The sequence below is a fragment of the Sylvia atricapilla genome, chromosome Z (genome assembly GCF_009819655.1).
Source record: "Sylvia atricapilla isolate bSylAtr1 chromosome Z, bSylAtr1.pri, whole genome shotgun sequence".
Classification (NCBI taxonomy): domain Eukaryota; kingdom Metazoa; phylum Chordata; class Aves; order Passeriformes; family Sylviidae; genus Sylvia; species Sylvia atricapilla.
In genome coordinates this window covers 9,747,332-9,769,344 of record NC_089174.1, presented here as the reverse complement: position 1 = coordinate 9,769,344, position 22,013 = coordinate 9,747,332, and the positions used below count along the sequence as shown (strand labels likewise).

The 22,013-nt window shown below is 39.6% G+C and overlaps 1 protein-coding gene across 1 annotated transcript; it reads left to right on the top strand.

Moving 5' to 3' along the window:
• The first annotated feature begins 452 nt into the window (after nt 1-452).
• Nucleotides 453-21,720, top strand: RADX (RPA1 related single stranded DNA binding protein, X-linked). The gene is given in 16 exon segments (XM_066339902.1): nt 453-743; nt 745-1,105; nt 2,469-2,611; nt 3,332-3,524; nt 6,617-6,725; nt 6,856-6,947; nt 7,043-7,165; nt 8,283-8,390; nt 8,941-9,108; nt 9,594-9,754; nt 10,161-10,342; nt 11,378-11,446; nt 16,094-16,173; nt 16,639-16,932; nt 18,133-18,315; nt 18,733-21,720. Coding segments are annotated over 16 exon segments (2,703 nt in total). The 3' UTR covers nt 18,879-21,720.
• Nucleotides 21,721-22,013: the final 293 nt, after the last annotated feature.

Here is a 22,013-nt window from a genome sequence, read left to right as displayed (position 1 = left end):
TCTGTCCCACCGACGGGGCGCTCAGACACCGGCGCCCCCGAGCCCCCGGGCACCGCCACAGCGCACACACGAGGGAGGCCGGAGCCAGCACGGGAGCAGCCGCGGCCCCGGCCTAGCGGAGGAACACCCGGGGCCGCCCGCCGCCGCTACCGGCCGCTTATCGCCGGCGACCCCGCGGCCGCCTCTCCCGCCGCTTCTTCCCCGGGCCTCAGCTTCGTCCCTGCTCCCGACCGCAGCTGCTCCCCGGTCGCCGCTTTCCTGTCCCGGTATCGCTGTCCCCGTGTCGCTGTCCCCGTGTCCCCGTGTCCCCGTGTCGCTGTCCCCGTGTCCCCGTGTCCCCATGTCGCTGTCCCCGCCCCCGCCCCGGCCGTTAGCGGTTTGAACGGCGCGCGCGCGCCCGCCCCGCCCCCAAGCGCGCGCGCGCGCGATGGGGGCGGCGCCCCTGCTCAGCCATGACAGCGGGAACGCGGCGCCGCCGCCGCCGCCACCGGGCCCGGCAGCGCCCCGGGCCGCGGCTCTCGCCCGGGAGGGGCGACCAGGACTCTGTCATGCAGGACCCTACCCCGGAACGCGCCGAGGAGAGCCGGGCGGCGGCCCCGGCGGAGGGCGGCGGGACCGTCTGTCTGCAGCGGTTGTTCGAGGAGGTGCAGGGCTCCTCGCAGCTGAGCGCGGCGCCCGCGGAGCCGCCGGCCGTGACGGTGGTGGCGGTGGAGCGGTACCTGGCGCAGGCGCCGCCCGCCGCCCCCCCCGCAGTACTGGTACGACGTGACGCTCGCGGACGGCGCGCGCCGGCACCGCTGCCACCTCGCGCCGCGCCTCAACGGGCTCGTGCAGCGCGCGCACCTGCGGGCGGGCACGCGCCTCCGCCTCACGCGCTGCTCGTACCGCTACGACGAGAAGCGGCTGAACCGCGGCTTCCTCTGCCTGGAGGCGCTGGAGCGGGCGGGGGGCGCCGCCGCCGCCGCCCGCACCCCGCCCGACGGGCACCGCCCGCTCCAGCCCCTCCGCGGGGACAATAGGCACTACCTGCCGCTCTGGAACAACGAGGATCCCTATGGAGACATGTGGGTACGGGACAGGCCCCCGGTGCCGGTGGATGTGGACGGTAAGCCCGGAGGAGGCGGCGGTAGGGGTGCTGGAGGGATGCCCCGAGTAGCCCCGGGACGCCCCGAGGAAGGGGCGGTGCCGCTCTTGGCCCTTTGTTGGGCGACGGGGCCGGGGAAGGGTCGGGAGCGCAGGTCCTGTGAGGGGCGGCTGAGGGGGCTCAGCCTGCAGGAGAGGAGGCTCAGGGGAGACCTTTTCCGTCTCTGGAATGACCTGACAGGAGGGTGCAGCCGGCTGGGGGCCGGGCTCTTCTCCCAGGCGAGCAGCGGCAGTGCAAGGGCGCACAGTCTGTCTTAAGCGAAGGTTTAGCTTGCGCGTTAGGAGGAGTTCCTTCACAGAAGGGGTGATTAGACATTTGGACGGGCTGCCCAGGACGGTGTTGGATTACCGTCCCTGGCGGTGTTGAAGGCAGGACTGGGTGTGGCACTTGGTGCCATGGCCCGGCTGACAGGGTGGTGTGTTTGGTCACAGGTTGGACCCAATGATTTTAGGGGTCTTTTCCAACCGAATTGATTCCGTGTTTACTTGTGCGGCTGGGCTGAGCTCCCTGGTATCGTCTAGCTCTGTTTGGCCCCAGTGGGAATGTGCTGCCCGTGTCACAGTTCACCTGTTCCTGTGGGATAAACCTGTTCCCCGGGAGGATGGTGAGGCACTGGCACAGGTTGCCCAGCGTTGCCAGCTTGTGGATGCTCCAGCCCTGGGAGTACTGAGAACCAGCTTGGATGGGGCTCTGGGTAACCTGGTCTGGTGCAGCATGTCCCTCCCATGGCACAGTGTTGGAACGAGATTACCCCTTTGAAGGCAGCCCCTGTGATTCTCTATTGCTTTGAGAGAGTTTTTTAATCTCTAGGAAACACTGACTGGAAACATGCAGCTATAGTGGTTGTGCCTCGTCTTCTGAGGTGTTGAAAACACTGGGTGCAGTGGTAGTCTCATGGCTGATCTGTGGGGCAGGATGCTGACACGTAGAAACTGCTACCCACAATGTGGTCAGTGTTGAGGGGCTCGGGCCATGAGGCCTGGTGAGGAGAGAGGTGTTAACAGGACTTCTGCACTAGTGTGATTTCCCTGTAAGCTGACACCTGTAATAGTCCTTCTGCTCATCTGACAACACTTCTGTGTCGTCTAAAATTTGTCATCACTCTCAATTAAAATCAAACAAACAATAACAACAAAACTATGCCGGGTGCAGATAGTTCATAACAGAATTTATTGGTGAATGGTATCAGCAAATGACCCTTTTAAAATGTTAGAAACATTAATAAAATAATTGTGACATCATGGTGCTTTACTCCTGAAAACTTACATATTCAGTCATGAATGTTCTTTTTTTGTCTTTTCTTTTCCCCACCCCTCAACCTTAGTCTCCAAACTGACTAATCTTGGTCATCTGGAAATGACATGGAGAAGCAGAGTGCATTTCCATCCACTTCTTGTGAGAATCCTTCACAAATCTAGATTAAGGTACTATGGAAAACCAGAGAAAAAAATGGATATGCCTTATCAGGTAAAGAGGGATAAATGTACTCAAACAAATTGCTGTAGGATATTTGAAAATAATTTTCCCATATAGTAAGCCCATAAAGTTATTTTATACCTATTTTGTATAGAAAATGCTGCCTTCACAAAAATGCAGAACTCTCTGCAGGAAATGCTGAATTTCATGATCATATATGTACAAACTTTAGTGGATGTGTTTCAGTTACTGTAGTTCATTTGAGTTTTTTGTGAAGAAAAAGATACTTTGAGGTTTTAGTAGTTTAACAGCCTAAACATTTCTGTTCTCTATGCTTTGACAGTTGGAGTTAGTATGTCTTGTTAAAAAAAAAAAATATTGGAATGATTTCTAGGCTCTGATTCTCTCATCTAGTGACTTTCAGATAGATTATTTTGCTGTAAAATTATTAATGATTTTTCTAATGTATTTAACTTGTGATAATTTTGTGTCGAACTTCTTGGAAAAGGAGACTGGAGGTGTGGTGGGTTAGTTTAAAAATCTTTTTTTCTGCTCAGTGATCTGTTCACTTTCAGATTTAGCATTTGCCCAGTTCAAAACTGAGGATTTTTTCAGCTCTAGTGTTCAGTACAAGTTCTGGAACATCCTCTATATCCATTTGTAACAGAGAAGTCGTTTATGAGTCCAGCACCTGTTACATTATCCAAAACAAATACATTCCAGAATGATAATAAATAAGATGACTGTATATTGTCTCTTTTTTTCCTCCAGGCTTACTTTGAGGTTGCTGATGGCTCAGGCATGATGTCAATGGTTTTGTGGAATTCGCTGTGTCCTGAGTGGTATCACAGCATGAAGGTTGGCACAGTGCTCCTCCTCACCAAGTACACCATCAAAACCAGCTACCCCTTTAAAACACACCCCACCCCAGGGGATTCACAGATGAAGAGATTTGCTACAATCGGTTAAGTATTGCAGAAACCTGTTTTGAATCAATGAAATACAGCTGGGCAAAGTAGTTTCCCATAGAAATAAATTAGAAAGTGATCATTCCTGAGACTAGTTGATAAGGTATAAATCCTTAATTAATACCTCTGAAAGGTGTCTGAGCATCCAGACTCTTGCTGTTCCCTGTTTATATTGAATCATGTCTACAGAGTTTACTACTACAATTAGTTAAAACCTGTATTTAAAAAATAAAGAAAAAAAAATCCGAGATATCAGGATCTGAGGATATAAAGATAGGCCTCTGGTAGTGAATTCTAATCAGATTCTGCTTCCTGCTTGATAATACACATACGACTTGTAAACTGCTCACACCTTTTTCCAGGTCATTGAAGGACATTATAACCTCATCTGACTTCAGATTTTAGTGTATACTGTCAGGGCCCACTGTATCTACACAGCTCCACAGAATAAAAAGTTGCATTGATGACTTTTGTGTGCTGAAATAGCACCACCATGAGAGTGTGTGTGTGAAAAATATTCCTTGGCTACAAAAAAGCATTTCCTTCCTTGCCAATTGTTTACTGTAGCAGATATTTAAAGGAGCTGTACTACAAAAATACAAGTCCTGCAATATAACAGTAATGACCTTTTCAAACTGGATTTTATCAACTTTGGGGTCATTTTCTCTCTTCCTTCACTCTATATGAACTCTTTCCCACTTTGTGCATTTATGCTCATAACAAAATGACAGTCAACATTCAGAAAATTCAAATGACTTCTTGAAACAATATGCATGTTGGTGAAGGGTGATGTGTCTACAACTTATCAACAATGACAGTTTCCTAATGGAGTTGCTACAGTGCACAAAAATAAGCAATGTTTTCAATGCCAGAAGCAATATCTTCCCTGACTGAAAAATATTTGTACTAAAACCAGATATCAATGTCTTAAGTATTTGTGATGACTTGGCAGGAGATAGAAATGTTAAGCCAGGCATGGAAATTTGTGAGGGAAGGTGATGACAATTACAAGCTAACCCTGAAAAAAATTATAATTGCCACACCACCTTCCTGTGCAAAGAAGACAGACTAAAATATGCTATCTAAGGTGACTTTCTCTATGGGCAAATACCTCTGCATTTTCATAGGCTTATTCACTCTGCACTTCTGATTTCTTACAAGCATTATTGGCATGGAAGTGGGAACAGAGAGAGAAAAATGGCCAACTCAGCTACTGGGATGTAAAGGGTAATAACTGTGTAATGGAAGAACTAGAAGTCACTCCTCTGGAAAGTGCTGTGGTGCGCAGATAAACTGCAAAAATATGTTCAGAATCTCAGTTCTTTGCACAAAACTGAGAATTTTGTCTTAATATGAATTCACATAATCCCATGATGCATGGATGGATGGATGGTGACTCTCGTCCTCTAAGAGGAGAGTCACAGGAGAACAGAATATCCAGAAAAAAAATCTAGAGTATTTGTAATATGAAATCGGTGCAACTTCCATTGCATTAAGGGCTTTTTTTTCTTCAGATGAAGGGAAATTTATTTATTACCTCACTAAAGATCTCTCTCTATGCCCAATGTGGGGCAATATTTCAGGTTTCAGTTACACTGAAATTGTTACTTAAGTTACAATTACTTTTTTTTCATTAATTTTCAATTTGTAATTCCACAAAATCCCAGCTTTCCAGTGTGTCCTTAGAACAGTTCACCTGCAAATATTGTACAATATTGTAGAAGGTATCTGGAGAATTATCAAGTCCCTGGTGTTAAAGGGTTCCCAGCAGAGAATCCTGCAAGGCACTAATGCTTCAGGCACATCCCTAGACTTCTGTGGAGTGATCTCTGCATTGCTGGCCCCTGTTTGCAGCTGCAGCATTGTGGGGCTTGCTGAGAGGTGCTGTTTCACAACCTAAAATCTTTAGTTGGAACTTAGTACCAATGCCTTGAATTCCACTGCCAGGCAGTGTGCACATTTCAGCATCACATATCACTGAATTTGTGTGCCACTGATGACAGCCTAGACTGACCTTAGCTCCTGACTCATCCTGGGGTATAATCCTGACCTGGGTGTATGAGTTACCTCTGATCTCAAAAGAATGAAACAGTTGAGAGATAGTTTTGATGTGTGGGAAAGTTCTGTTTCAAGAAGTTTTCTCAGCAATACTGTCCTAAAAGACCATATGCAAAATCACAATTGTCCTCCAAATACATTCCTAGAAAGCAGAAGCCTAGAGAATATCCCTAAGTAGAGGGTCTGACTTGAGGTAGAACACCTTCCTAATGTTGCACTACCAGGGTGAGGCACCAGATGTAATTACATTAACAGTTGTAGGCATTATTTGTACCTACTTAACTACTTTTTTGGGTGCATTATTTGCATAATCTCGTACTCAAACCCAAGAAACCTTATCAGAATCTGTCTTTTATAAACCAGCAGCAAGATTTGTCCTATTATAAGACCATAGGGTATTCTAGAAGCTGAAGCCATTCTTCCTGTATTTTTTAACCTGGTTGAAGAACCTTGCTTGCCCCAGTGCTCCACCATGTTTGTAATTTAGCATCTAAAGAGTTTGATTAATAAATTAAAATTTTCAGGTGCTGTAGAATAGGCATGAGAAGACCTTTTGTTTTCCACTATGGCCATGGTGTATTTCTAGCCTGTTAATAATTACATGAACTGGCATCAGATATGGAAATTCTCGTGTACTAGTTCTGTTTTACTTCGTTGTCTGCACATCAGTTTCAGATCTTACTGACATTTGACAGCTAAGCTAGTGTAAAAAGTACTTTGTATCTAATGAGTATGGTTGTTGGATTAGTTTCTGTTAAAATACTGTCTGTATTGGACTAATTGGCTCATGTAGGCAATTGGAAAGTTTAACATTATGGAGATGATAAAATTGCTTTGTTCTACCTGAATTCCCTTCTTTCATTTGATGAAAAACTGAACTGAGAGATTAATAGTTTCAGAGAACTTTTACCCTGGTTTCTTTATGGGTTGTTGTTATTTCTGTTATATTATTATTAAAACAGTGATGATGATGACAATGATAATTTGTATTCATGCTATAAATGTTACTGACGTTTTTTTTCTTTGTCAGAAATTAGCCTTAATGTTCGGGATCCTCCTACTGAAATCAGTATTATTCCAGAAGAAATGGTTAAGCCAGAGTGGGGATTACCTGAAGTTAAATATAGGTTTATCACAAGGTAAAATAGAATTTCATTGGTTATCAAGCTGGAATTTAAATTACACTATCTTACAGTGAATATTAATTGAAAATGCTTTTTGCAAAGTTTCTAAGAAAGCTTACCCAGCTTTCTTCTATTCTGATTTTAGGTCAGAACTGGATGACTTACCGCACAATTATTCCTGTGATGTTATTGGTCTTGTGACGTTTGTAGGAAGGGCTGAGCGAGCCAGAAAAAGAGGTTTTTCTATAAATATGACTTTCAGAATTTATCAAATAGTTTCTAAATTTCTAAGCAAATGCTTATACATTTTTTCTTAATGTTTGTTTATGTAGAACACAGTGAAGACTTCTGGCTCTATCGTTGGGCGCATGCCATTGATGGGACCTCAGACCAACCATTCATCCTGGAATTGTTTGCAACTTCTCAGCCAGATGTGTTTGAGCATATTCATCCAAGTATTAATTTCTCTATAATACTAATAATTATTTATAATGTTTTTCTAGTTCATTGCAAATTTCTAATTCTGAGATTAGTTGCCACTGAATAAAAAATGCCACGATTTATCTGCTCAAGCAGAAGATAGTTAATCAGAAACTAAAATTTAAGGATGAAAAATGGTTTAAGTATTTGAAACCCTTACAAATTGCAGTCTGTCAGTTTCTGTAAGCAGTTAAATGGACCGCTGGGCCTGGGGCTCCTCTGATCTTCTTCATTTCAGGTATTTCTGTTAAGAAGCACCTGGGCAACATCTCTTGCATCAGAGGCAATTAAAGACAGCAGCTGGTCAAATCTCTTGCTCCTCTTGACCTCAAAATACCTGGGTTTTTTTCTGGATCGAAATTATTTAAGAGGATTGAATGAAGAGAGAGATGAAAGTGGAAAAGCTTCATTTGTTTTTGCCCAAATGGCAGTCATCACCCAGCTGTGTTAGTTATCACACATAACTAACACATCACACTTAGTCTCATGAACTAACAGTAATAAATTTCAGACTAGGGAATCCTTAATGAAGGATTTTAAAAGAGCTTTAAGTATTTCTTCTTACCTTTTTTCTCCTCCAAGCACTTATCCTTTTTTTAACACTGGTTGGTGTTGATATGCATTTTTTTATATCATTTGATGCAGCACCAGCTGCACATATTCTGCTAAGAATATGGCTGCATTCATCTTGGGTGTTCTGGGGAAGTGGGAAAGAATGACATTACAGTGTTTAACTGAGATACTAACAAAAGAGTGAGTTTGAGCTCTGTTTAGAAGTTTTGCAATGGCATGTCATAATTTCTCATTTTATACTTTTCATCCTTAAGAAACACAACTTCTTACCCTACCCAGTGAAGTATCTCATGTTTTAGTTGTAATATCTATGCTGAAATTAAATTGAAGGTTTAATTGCGTGTCCATATGGTAATTTATAATGGAGACTCAAAACATGCATGAAACATTTATAGGGTCAAGAACTAAATTGTCTTGTTTAGAGGACTTAATAAAATTAATCCAGTGTGTGTCAGTCATGCCATTTTAAAATCAATGGACTGTCAGGAAAGAAAAACGGAAGTTTTTTTTTTTCTCCAGTGACGTACTTGGTCTGTACACAGATGAGAGTGATCCAGGGCCTCCCTCAGAATCCTTCCAAGACAGTTTACCTTACAACTTCAAACGAAAGTCAAATATTCATTACAGGTAACTTAAACTAGTTCTAGTTTTATGTAGTTCTTGCGTTATTTCTTTGGAAAGGGTATTTTCATTTTACAACAAAATAATTAGTGCAGACTATGAGGTAATAATGAAACATCATTGCAGAAAAGGAAAAGGCAAATGGCATTTTTGTGAGGCATTAAAATGGGTTGATCTTGTTAAAAGTATTTCTAGGTTAAGACATATATTTACTAATTCTTTCAGGCTGTTAATCTTTTGATAGGGTAGCAATGGTGATTACCACTTACTTAAAATGTAAAAAAAACACTTGCAGCTTTCCTATTCTAGGTGCTTTTTTGCCAATTGATTTTTTCTGTTATTTAAGGTCTAACTTTAGGTGTCAAATGCAAGTGTAGTCAAGAAATTCAAGGTATTAACTTTGTAAAACACTCTTGACAAAAGACATCTTTTGTACTCTCTAGTAAAGATTTTCTTGATTTGTTTTTTCTAGGTAGTGTTCAGGGGAGTTGCAAAGTTAGAACAAATTTCATTAAGCTGCTTTGGTTTTGATACCTGATTATTTTTGTTTTTAAAGGGTGGCACAAGGGCCAGCCATACACCAAGGATGCCAAAGTGAAAAACTTCATTCAGTGGACAAAATCACAAAGTGAAGCTGATCAAATAAAGAAAACTGTCATTGGTGGCTATTACCCTTTTCCACGACCTCCTGATAGCTTTTTGAAATATTGTAAAAACAACGAAGGTATCGTATATCAAATACCTGTAAGATTTGTGGCCTTTTTCAGTCAGCCTTACTCCAAGAAAATCTCCCTTTCTTGACTAAATGTTTCATAGGCTAAATCCTCACCTCACAGGAAATATCACACTGTTAGCTGCAGGAGAGCTGTAGAAGTTGACAGGAGTTATGCATGTACCCAGAAGTTTTACTCTGAATATTCTGCTAAATCAAAATTCAAAATAGTTATTCTGAGGGGTACCTTGAACTGGAAATTTCACCTGAAACAGAAATTATGGTGTCTGATAATGCATGCTAATGGATGCTTATGAGCTAAAAATGTTTATTATTTTAATTTTTTCCATGTGATGTGGATAACAAAAAGGTTTAGAATTATTTAAATCTTAAATTTAAATCCATTTAATATTTAGTTTAAAAAAATTCGTCTTGTGTCCAGAGATTTTGCTACTATGTTTCTCTAAAACTTGATTCTGGAAATTTCTTTTTTGCAGTTGAATCAGTTTTGAAACCCATAGGTGAAATAGGGAAAGAGATTGAAGACCTGCACTACAGAGAGCACAAGCGAATTGCTGTTCAGGGAATAATTAGTGCCATAAGATACATCAGCTATAGTGATGCAACTGAAGAAGCCCGAGGAGGGGAACTCATCCAGGTACCGTGTGTGAGAGTTAATGCCAAAGCAGCTTTAATTGTCACTGTGAATTTTGCATTTGAGTTCAGAACCTGATTACATTGTCTCTTAATCTGATTTTTGGGAGCAAAATTTTAAAAAGCAATGATTCAGTGCTTCTCTGAAAGTATTTTGGCAGTCCTCTGTAAAACTTGTAACTGTTTAAGAGTTACTAGTGTGACTGATAACCTGATGAAAATTGGAGTGTGGGAGAGGCAACTGCTGCAATGTGCTCACTTGTCACTTTCTAGACAGAATTTACCTTATTAGCATGATAAAATAATATCTGCTAGATGTAAGGTGACAGTTGGAAATTTGCAGGTTTTTGAGTTGATAGAAATAGCTTCAAGTGTATTGAAAGTACTGAAACAATTTACTGTTTTTGCAGAAAGATACTTCTCAGTCTCTTGGAAGTTCTGTGTCCAAAGAAGACTGTGTTGACACGGGAAAAAATGAAGAAGTTGAGTCTTTTCTGGAGCCACCCTGCACTCCTGGGGAGCATCAGCACCAAGCTCTGCTGTCGAAGGGGAGTTCAGTCAAGAGAAGCAGAGGCAGAAGATATGCAGAACAGTAAGCTCTCTCATAAATATGTGGTGGATCTTCTAAAAAGCATTTTCAGAAATTAGGCCAGAGCCCAGGCTGTAGAGGATACATGAGAAAGCTTCAAAAGCATATATAGTTGAATCTTTAAAATATAGTTACATACTTTTCCTAGGATCAGGTGATGACAGTTACACTGTCCGTGATAATGAAGGATTAATTACAGTAGGTCTACAGTGCTTTCTTCTGAATAATATTTATACTACTTTGTTGTTAAGCTCACAGATTTGAAATAGAAGTAGTTAATACTTGAATGAAATGTAGTTTAGTGACCTAGCTGTGAAATAAACAACAGTTACAGTGGTATGAGGAAATCACATATCTTGACTGAAAATGCAGAATCAGGCATACCTGTTCTTTAATTTCAAAACCACCCTATTTTTGATTTCTGGGCAATGGAGTGTACTGCATGTAGCTGTAACTTGCTGGCAGAAAGGAAAGTGGACAGTGGTCGTGTGCTAACTTAAGGGCTCAAAATAACTTATTATTTGTCTGATACAACTGTGTTAGATTCAAGAGAAAAGTAACTACTTGTGTAAGACTGCCCTTTGTTGCAAGATATGTGTAAAATCTAGTACACATACTCACTATTGAAAGCCTGGTGTATACATTGACAGATGGAAAGTTTCAAAAGTCATGCCAGTCACATCTGATTTTTTTGCAGTGGATTTCTCATACTACAAAGGATTTATTTTTCTCTTTTACTTTTCACATCCGTAAGTCATAATGTATGAAGAGAATGGATATTTAGAGTATTTTGAGGAGAAATTAAATAAAATATAATTAGGATTGAATGAAAATTTAGTATTAAGAAAACGTTGGTAAATAGAAGTTCTGTCTTGGCAGTGTTACAACAAAGTTGGTGAATTCTGTTCCATATGAAAAATTCCAACATTTGAGTGTCTTAGTTAAGTTCTGCCAGAAAGAAAAACATCAAAGTCCCTTGCTTTGTGAATTTCCATTTAAATAGATACTGAAAAATAATGGTGAATTTCCTACTTTAAGGGGAGGTACATCTGTTAGTCCTGTATCATCTTGCCCCTATTTTACACGGACTGTAAGAAGAAAACTTGGGTAAGTCATGTGAAATTAATTGTGTTGAATAGTTGCAATAATCAAACAAAAATACTCCGAAGTAAAAATTTTACAGATCAGGAATCTCTAAGGAATTAAAATGAACGAACAGATCAGGGTAGAGTTTATGTTTTCTATTCACTCGTCCAAACTGACTCTAAATATATCTGAAACAAAATTTTGGGTGTGTTATTAAACATTTTATATTGATACTGCTACTACTAAGGGCATATATAATAACAGAGGTTCATTATGGTAATTAATGGATTTTCTGGTTGTGGCTGAGCTGTGCATTTTCCCTGATGTAACAGAGGTATTAGTGTAGCTGTCTTTAGGAAGCCGCTCCCCTGGCTCCTTTCACTCCCCAGCACTCAGCTGTTGCATAACTCTGTTTGGATCCAGAGAAGGTGGGGGTTTTTTGAAGTCCAGATAGGAATTTCAAATCCAGTGCCCTGTCAAGTCTGGAACCTACTGAAATAACTACAAAAGTGAAATTAATGAGAAAACTGAATGAGTGCTTTTATTTGTTTACCAGGGGCTATAAGCTACTTTCCTTTGTGCATTTTGTTTAAGAGCCGTAAATTCTTGTCTCCTGTTCCAGACAGAATATGAGCAACTTGAATGTTTGAACTCTTTGGTGTCTGTAATTTAGGGTGTTTGTGTATTTTGGCAGTGATCTGGATTTGTGTCATGACTACATATACAGCTCAGTTGCCTTTTTGGTTTACTTTTAACATCTTTTCCTTTTCCCCCCTAAACCCAAGAATCATGTTACTAGGAATAGGGCAGGAGTAGTAATGAGGGAGCTGATCACAGTTGTTGACTATTTTGCTGGTGCTGCTCCCCTACCAGGCTGCCTGTTTTCTTGAAACACACTTATTGGAAGCTAATTTGTAACAGCTTTTCCTGTGGGATAAATGAGGCTCTTTTGAACCCGTGTCTGTTGTTTCCCAGACCTTTTGGTAGAAAGGCGTTTTCTAGGAGAAATGCTTACCTGGCTTTGCAGCTGTTTGTTAAAAGCACCACCTGGCTTTAAGGTCACAGTTCTGCAGGTGGTGCAGGAGTTTGCAGGCCCTTGTGCTAATCCATAGGAAAATCAGGAGGTTTTCCTTGGCTGTAAGGAATCCTGTTTTCTTTTGCTTGCTGAGAAATGTTCCATTTTTTCCTGGGTGGGGGGAAGGATGGGAAGAATGTCTTCTCCCCATTTCTTATAGGTGAAGCGAGAAGTTAAGGCATGTTTACTTTGTTCTCTGCTTTTCTCAATCTGCTACTCTCCTCGCTACCTGTGTGTCCACTCTATGCCATTAGTGCTAGAACCCCAGCTAAAGGAGGAGAAAGTCTGTGTTGGATTATGGAAAGCTGTTTCACTCTATATAATTCAAAGGTAACTCATGTATTTCTGTAACTAACTCTAGAATTGTGCTGAATTCTCCAACTTGCCAAAGAAAAATAGCAAGTTAGCTGACATACTTTAAAATTGCATTGTTTTCTGTTCCTTAGATGTAGCAGAATGTCAGCTGTCACTGAAATACTTTAATATGTTGATGAAATCGCAACAGTAGTTTTAACAAATTTTACATATTTCACAGAATATTCTGAGTTGGAAAGGGCCCACAAGGATTATTGACTCTAATAGTAGAGATGTGTTTTAAAGTACATATTCTAACTTAAACTATTCTGCATCAAGTTTTTTTGTATGTTATTTGGAGCACATGGTTGCCGTTTTTTGCTTTTTAAGCAGTAAGAGCTCATTTTGAGACTTTATTGACAGCTACAGTTCCTGCATTTCTGAGGCAACTTACCTGATTTTTAAGGGTTTCAGAAAGAACAAAGAAACTGGGCAATTTAGTATTACTGTTGATTTTATAGCCTTGCTAGTAAAGATCTTCAAATAATGGTACTTCTAAGCATTTAATTTACTCCAAAGTAGTTTAATTTATAGAGAATGAAGTGATTGTGAATGAGGAAAGATCAGGAACTTCAGAAAGGATTATTTTTATGTGGAACCGAAAAAAGCACAGTAGTTTTCGTGGAATTTTAATCTTTGTCGATTTAGCATGTTACCATGGAATTGCTGCACTAGATGTTCCCACTCCATACTGCTTGAAGTGAACTTGTTTGCATGCTTCTACTCTTGCAGTTTCACTTCTGTGTTTTTTTGTCATGTAGACCCTTTTGTCCTTTTTCCTTCCCATGGATGTGACAGCTAGGAAATGAGCACTCTATAATATAGGGAAATTCATCTTGAGGTTTGTATGACCAAAAGTTTCGCAGCGTGTGATATTTCCTTCACATCTCTTTTTCACATAAATCAGAATTTGACAGGGAGAAGTTAGAAGATACCAAAAATCAATTTGTGTAGACTTGTCAAGTTACCATAAAAGGCTGTTTGGTCTCTCTGTTACTTGCTGTGGTAGATGTGTTTACCGAAATGGTGTCAGAACAGATAGTCCATTTCAAACCAGTCTATAAAATAAGTTTTACCAGTTTTATCAGTGAGTGAGATGTTTTGTGGTGGTGTTTCGAGGCAGTTTACTTGCTTGCATTGTTTGGGTATAGCTGCAAGTTGTAACTATTTTTTTTCTAATTTCATTTATCACATTTAGTCCCAGGGCTTAGGAAATAGGTGTGAAGCATGGGACATGCGTATTTTCCCAATAGCTTCTGAAGATACTGATCTGCCATGTATTTTGATTGACGTTATTTTCAATGACAATACTTTAAAATAAAAATGACTGACAAGTTGAATAGCAATAAATCTGAAAGTTAAGTGTGCATCTATGCAAAGGATGCACAGGCTGGAAACAGCAAATCTGGCAGGGCACAAGTTCTTCTAAGGCTGGCATGGGCAAAATAGAGCGTGAATGTTTTGGTGTAGAGCAGCAGGAGCACATCGCAGTAAGCGAAGGATTTGAGTGGCCCCAGGTGCATCTCAGACATAATGGCTCTCAAAGAAGTATGAGAACCTCATACTTCTCAATGGCCTGTGTGTAGAGACAAGTAGTTTCCCTTACAAGCCGAGCTCGAGGCAGGCTGTTTACACATCCAGCACAAAGCAGGCCTGAGGAATAATGTGTTGGGTAGGTAGAAATTGTCCAGCTACAGATCTGTGAAAGAAGTGGGGAAAAATCATGGTAAGTTTTTTTCATATTTTCCTGAGGCTCTACTTGCTTTAAATCAGAGCCTATTCACTTCCAAAACTAGGTAATTGTAAAATAATAAAAACCATGATATCCCCTTTCCATAATATCCACTAGTCAGCAATATGACTTGGTTTAATCCTGTGCTGTAATGAGGAGAGAAGTTGGCATGTATCTAACTTGACATGTTTGTTTCTGAGCAAGCATTTCTTAACACTGTGCTGGGGTTTCATTTTATGTTTGATTTGACAGGTCCAAATCTCAAAAATGAAAATTGATTTTCTAGGTAGTAATTGTGCAGGTTATACTGCTTAAAGTGAGGATTCTTTTGTGCCTAGATTTGGACATCACAAGAAGGTCACTTCAGTGATGATATAGCCATGATGGGAATGTATTTCGTAAAATACGCTTTCAAAACTCAAATCCCACAGTGTAGTTCCTTTTATCTTTTCACTAGATACTATTTTAGATATTTTCATTTGTTACAAAATGCTGACATGAAATTTTCAAGCTAGACCCTAGTATAAAATAGAAAAAATTACTTAAAATCTTGCAAATCCTTATGAAATACAGTATGGTCCACTAAACAAGATATTCGGGTTTGATTCCTTTTTTACTGTCTGTATCTTGTAGTTATTATTAACTACTTTGGTAGTCTGGAATTTTAATGGTACCTTAACAAAGTCTTACCTGTTGCAGTTTTTTGTGATGCAAGATAATCAAGATAGTCCTTTCCCTAAGTTTTTTCAGACATCACGGTGAGTTTTATTCTAATAAGAGGAATGGATCAAAGAAGAAAAGGATAAATGGGCCTCAGAGCTTATGTTACCATCTTTGCTTGCTGCGTGGCTCTTTTGTTTTTCTCCTGTATAATACCCTAGGTAATTTATCAGAGATTGGTAAAGAATAGTTTCTTACCATTAATTCAAAACTATGGTTACAAAAAGGAAATCTTAACAAATACCTAGTTTGGTTCATTGAACTGATCGTTACAGCAGGACACTGTCCACAGGAAAATAGAGATTTGGCATTTCTGTCATTTTGGAGTGGTGGCATGGCTCCATTCATGCTGTGTTTCTGGGTGCTAAAGGGGATGACAGGACAGAGTAGCCGCATGCTGAGCACCAGGTTTTTGCGATCGAGTCACTCACTCACTTGTTGGTCACTTGTGATGTTTGGCCGTGTCACACGCGGTGTTTCTGCCAGGTGCCTCTAGAGGGCAGCAGACATCGGGCTGTGAGTGTAAAACCCTTCCCCATCCGTTTCCCAAGGCCAGGAATCGGGCAGGGCTAGCCCTGAGCTCTGCTACGCTGATTTCCTGAGCACGTAGGGTCTCGTTGTGTCAAGCTGTTATATACAACTGTCATTATAAGGAATCAGCTCATTCACTTGAGCTCATATCATTTATCACTGGAAATCTGTCTTTTGCTGCATTAACTTGAAGTTAATTAGGTTTAAGATAAATAAACATATGTATATGCATACACACTGTAACTTTCTTTTATAGCTTAGATGATTATCAACATGGACATTCTGAGCAAGATAAAAATGACCAGGCTGTGTCAGACAGTTTGCAGTACTGCACAGGTACGTTGCAAATAGTTGTTACATTAACCTCAGGAGGCTTAAGACTACTTCTTTTCTGCAGGTTCAAACCAGGCAACAAAGATATCCTTATAACCTTTGCTAAGACAGTTCCTCTGCACATCTGGCTGCATCAGCCTCTGGGGAACTACCGTAGCAATGTATCATCAATGTCATTCTACTCAGTGTTCCCTGCTGTGTTCTAAGAGATAGCTGAAAGGACAGCGTTGGCTTTTTTTCCCATTATGGGCAATATATTTTCAGTGTATCTTTATACAAATTTTAAGTTAGTTTAGTATCTCAGAAGCAATTTATAGCATAAGAGCTTGCATTTTCTCTTGGCCGTATTAATTTCTGCCAGGTCTTCATAATTGAAATGTTCTAATGAAAATTATTTCTTATATAACAGAGGAATGATACAATTATATAAGCATATAAGCAGCTAAGGATTTTCTGTGTTTATAATAGATCAAGAAGGAGTGAGTAATATACCTGAAACTGAAGACACTGGAAGAACTTGTGATTCCTGGCAGAGTGACCTGTGGGCACAAGTGAAAGACAAGTTAATGAATTATTTTCATCACAGCAAAATTTTCCCAGAAAGTATCCCATGTAAATTTGATTATGTGCACAAAGACTTACTTATGCAACAGTACAACCTTCATGCAGCAGTGCACCAGCCAATAGAAGCCGAGACAGATAAAAACATCAATGAGTTTAAAAGTGCTAATGGCCTTGGGTATTACGAAGTGACAGTTCTGGGTAAGTAGTATGCCTTGTAAAAAAATGTTAAGCAGGACCAGAGTGAGTTCATCAGAAACTGAATGGATTTCTCTAAAGGAATGACTTGATTCTGAGTATTTCCTGAGGTTTGAAAAATTATTGATATTTTAGGTTTTTGTTAGAGTTCTCATTCAGGGTAATTTTTATTATCATTAAACATACCTTTCAATTAAATTCCTGAATATCTTGTTTCTAGTATCACTTTTCATATAATTTCAGGTTTTGGTATTGCCTTACGAGTGTTATTTGAAGAATGTGTGTAGTCCTTAAACTGTTGATTATTTCAATTAAAAGTAGGTTTTGTTCACTATTTCAACCTGATGTAATCAGGCAAATTATTCAATTGCACTTGTCAGCTGACCTGCTGGAGAGGTGTTTATCAGAAACAAGTTAGTGTTCTTAAAAGGAAAAAGACAACTGCAAATACTTCTTTTCAGCATTAATCTTATTGAATTGTTTTGTTCATTCTGTTGCTCCTAAATTGCCCTCTTCCAGTTGCAGAAAATGAAAGGCTGTATTTTAGCCATACTCATTAACTGCTCCATGCTGCTTCTAGTTAACATGAAGTCTCAGTTGATTGATTTTTTTTATTTATTAAAATATGAATATGCAAGTTGATGTAGATCTGTTTGCTAGCTTTATTGAGGATTATTAATTTGATTTTGTTTTCCCATTAAGAGGAGACAGAAATTGCCATGCTTAACAATGCTCATGTTAATTTCCCATTATTTAAAAGTTTTCATTATTTGCTAAGGGACATTTGCAGAGAAGGTGTTTGAATATTTGAAGTCTTCAGAATCCTGGGACTGACAGTACAATATTGAAAATGAAAGTAGCACTGCATTGCACACTACTGGTTGTAAAGTTAATTTCTCTACCTTTGCAGATAAAGTTAAAAGGAGGGTGAAATGGCTTCCAAGGTTTAATGTTTTCTAAACTGTCAGCATTGTTAGCCTTAAACCATAGTATTTCATAACATCATATTAATTTGAGTGTGCTTGTGTATAATCTTATATAGAAACATATTTTTAGATACAAGTTATGAACTAATGGACAAAGAGCATGGAAATAAAAATCAGTGCACTTGTTTGTTTAAAAAAAAAAGAGAAGTGGTGCACAAAGTTGCTGATGGGCTGAATATGAAGTTTTCTGCTAACATAAAATATTTTTCTTCAACAGGTATAAACCATGACATAGCAATAGATGTGGCTTTTCTTCCACTGTTTTGTCCTGACAACCCCCACTTATTTCAGCTAGAAGACATTCAGAATGATACATTATTGTCTTGTATGAGTTGTATCTCTGCATGCCAGCAGAAGGCCACCAGCAGTGGGAGGCTTTGTGACACGTTTGGTCTTTCAGGTGAGACTGCCCTTCACTGATGTTACTCATTTATCATTTCTTGGTTTATCTTTCAGTGCAAGAGTTAATCCTCTATAGAAATATCTGGTGTAGGTCAGACCTCTTCAGTGAAAGAGATGTGAATTCTATTTCATCACCTTTAGTAAAATGCTGTAATACTAAACTTTCAAGAGAGTTTTTGCTGGAGCTGTTCTCATCCTCTGGAGACATTATTTTAATATCCAGACTACAAACTCATATCTAACTCTGATGTTATCACTTCTAGTGATGGAATTTATGAATAAAAATTTTTCACTGAAAGAAGGTTGACCATCTACATATTACTGTATTGAAAACATTGTCAATTCTGTACACCTTTTTATTGTGTACAGAGTATACAGCAAGTGCCTTTTAAAACCACCTTTCTTTAACTTCTAGATGAAATTGTAAAAGCAGCAAAGGACCTCGATGGCAAACATGTTATCTGCATCTTGGACATCTGTCACTTGGGTGATGATAAGGTGGAAGTCTTTCTGAGTAAAATCTACAAGACAGTGGAGTCAGGTGTGCTGAATCCAATGTAATTTAATAATTTAATTTTCAAATGTATATTATTCCAAAAGAGGGAAATAAAATTACTGTAATTTGAATATGCCCTCTACACATTGCACTTTTCTAGAACTAACAGACACAGTATCAAATCATCATTTTTAGGGCAGTTGTAATGGTCATCCATGTAACTGGGAAGGACAATTGTTACCTTTATTTTTCAGTTTTGAAACAGATTATACAAGCTCTTAGTCACTGATGTTCAAGGAAGATGAATAGGCAGTAGAGTGAACTGATCATTTGGCAGGATACCAAGGAGTAAAAGTTATTGTCTGCTGTCTTTCTTTGTCTGTACACAAGCATATATAGGAAATGCATATATCTGAGTGAAAACTGAGAAGAGAGGCAAGCTTTCCTAATATTTAAGACAGTGTTTGCAAAATAATTAATGAGCTGTGATAAATCTTGGGGATTAGAATTTTGATGTTTTTTGCTGATCTTTTTTTACTGAAGGCTACCAGAGGCAGCCTAACTGGTCTTTAGGCTTGAAGCTTACTGTGAAGTGTTTTAAATACCATGGTGCCTTTAGTACCATGATCCAGGAAACCACTTTCAGTTCTTTTCACCTGAGCAAGGTCAGGTGCTATGTTTTTATATGTCTGCTTTTGTATGTAGAGTGTTAGGTAGTGATTATAGCATCCAAACGTTTTTAGCATATTCTATTCATTAATAAGAGTAATGAAATACTTTTTAAAAGATTTTTTTATTGGAACTTGCTTCTAGCTTTGGAAGAGAAAAACTGGTTTTAAGAAGTGCTAATTATGGCAGGATATTCAGTTTGCCACATAATTTTTAGGTGTGTTCTGAGTTAAATAAAGGATTTCAGGTAGTATGAGGAGCTGCTCCTTCCACAAGAGCAAAAGACTAGAAAATTCTACCAACTTTTTGCCTGACTAAGGAGCAGCTGGTTCCTGCTGGTCCATAATCAAGTAGCACACTCTTCTCCCGTGTTAAACAGCCTCAAATCACTTAAAGAACTGGATTCCTACGAAATTATTTTCAATCAGGAGCTCATTGCAGTTTGACTACTTGCCCATTTGAAATGCTGCTCTCAATTCAATTCTTTAAGAAGGAGTTACAGAAACTTGCCAGGTAAATCGTACCATTACTGACCAAAGGCCACAGTTAATTTATAGGAACAGATAGATTCTTAGGCACATTTTAGCAGCCTGTTGGTCATTGGAGATTACCTCTTTCAACTAGTAGCTCACTTGTCTGCCCTGGGGGCAGTGGACTTTGTCCTCAAGTACTTGAAGTCTGTGCCCTATCTTAAATTAATGGTAATTTGACAGAGAAATGTAATTGATTTTGTTACATACAAGTTCACAGGCAACTTCAGATAAAAAGTAATGAAATTATTAAAATTATCATGTCTTTCTAGTATAGTTTACAGTTTAAAAATAAGTTTAAAAATATTAAGGGGAGGAATTTAACTTAAATTGCACTGGAACTGAAAGTTGATTAAATGTGACTGTATTGTATCTATTTGATATTAATCAGAAGTATTAGTTCTGGAGCAATGTTGTCAACTCATGCCTTTCAGAGTACCCACAGAAGGCAAAAAGAAAAAAATACCAACCCAAAAAGAGTAGGGTGTTGTTTGCAGTGTTATTTGTGTCATTGTGCTGCTTATGGGTATGTGAAGGTGAGAGGCCATTGCTCTGGAGCAAGAGTCACACAGCGCTTCATGTTCCAAACTGAGCCATGCTGACTGTGTCAGCCAATGTTTTTTATTTGCATATACTTCAGTTCGAAGTCTAATTTTAATGAAACTGTTCTTTCTTAAGGCAATTTTTAAAGGAATTATCTTTGTCCAAAAGGACTAATGTGGCTGACATTGCCATAGAGCCACACTGGTGAAATGGTTCAGCCACCTCCCTCCACCCCATGCCATAGAAATGCAGCCAAAAGCTGTTTGTAGCATTGCACTGCTAGTATACTTTAAACATAAAGCATTAATAATTTCAACCTGTATGTTAGAATTTCCTAACTCTAAAAGAATTATGGGGGATATAGATAATGTCCTTAAAAGGTTAAAGGATATAATTTGATTTTACTCAAGTGTTTGAAATCTTTCATGGCAGAAGCTGGGAAGGGGAGATACTCTTGCAGAATGGGATGTCAGTGTTGGAAGCACAGGCTTTCTGTGTGCAGCTGGTGAATATTCAGTGCCTGTAGCAGACTTGGAATTTTACTGCTCTGGATCAATCTGTAGAGTCACCATCCTGCCAAATAAAACTGAAATTTATATGTGGAGTTCAATGGCTGAAGTGCTGCAGTGTTACTGCCATTTTACCATTCTGCCTGTCTCCCTCCTCTGCTTATCCAGCACTGGCAGACTGGAGCAAAGGTGCTCTCTGCAAAGAAACCACTTGTTGTTTTACTTCATTTGGTGTTTACTAACACAAGTGTAAAACCAATGTATTTTTGATCTTGAGTCTGTCAAAACATGTTAGTTTTGCTGTGTTAGGCTAAGATAGTAATTACTCCTGCAAAATGTCACAGGATCACCTTTCTTGCTGTTGTTTATTGCTACTGCTGGGTGTAAAATACTACCAGAGCACATTCCTTTACTGTGGAAGGTGTACCTGACCAAAGAATTGTACTTTAAAACCTTACATCTGCATGTTTGTGGTTTCAGCATTAATTTCAAAGACTGGAGGAAGGTAGAGCATATGTAGTAGTGGTACTTCTGAGTGTATAAAAGTTGCTAAGTCGTAGATAATAAAGATAATATTAATTTTGAATTAATGTGATGTAGAAGTTGTGTCACACTGAAAAGCAAATAATATAAATAAATGAATTAATATATGTAAACATCTTGAATTGTTTCTTTCCAATTCTTTCCTTTTTACTTCTTGTTAGTTGCTTCGATTTTCCAAGACTTTTCTCCACAGTCATGTTTACTCTTTTCAAGAAACTTTAAAGGAGAACTAAGCTGAGCTTCTGTCAACATCGGTGCAGCTTCTCTTGGCTATCAACACAGTGTGCAGCATGATCTTTGTAGAAAAAGAGGAAAAAGGAGGGTCTGTTTGTCCCTTCCTCCCCTCCATGCTCCAGGACTGGGCAAAGCAGGATAGGAGCCGATTCCCTGGCTGGTTGTCAGCTTG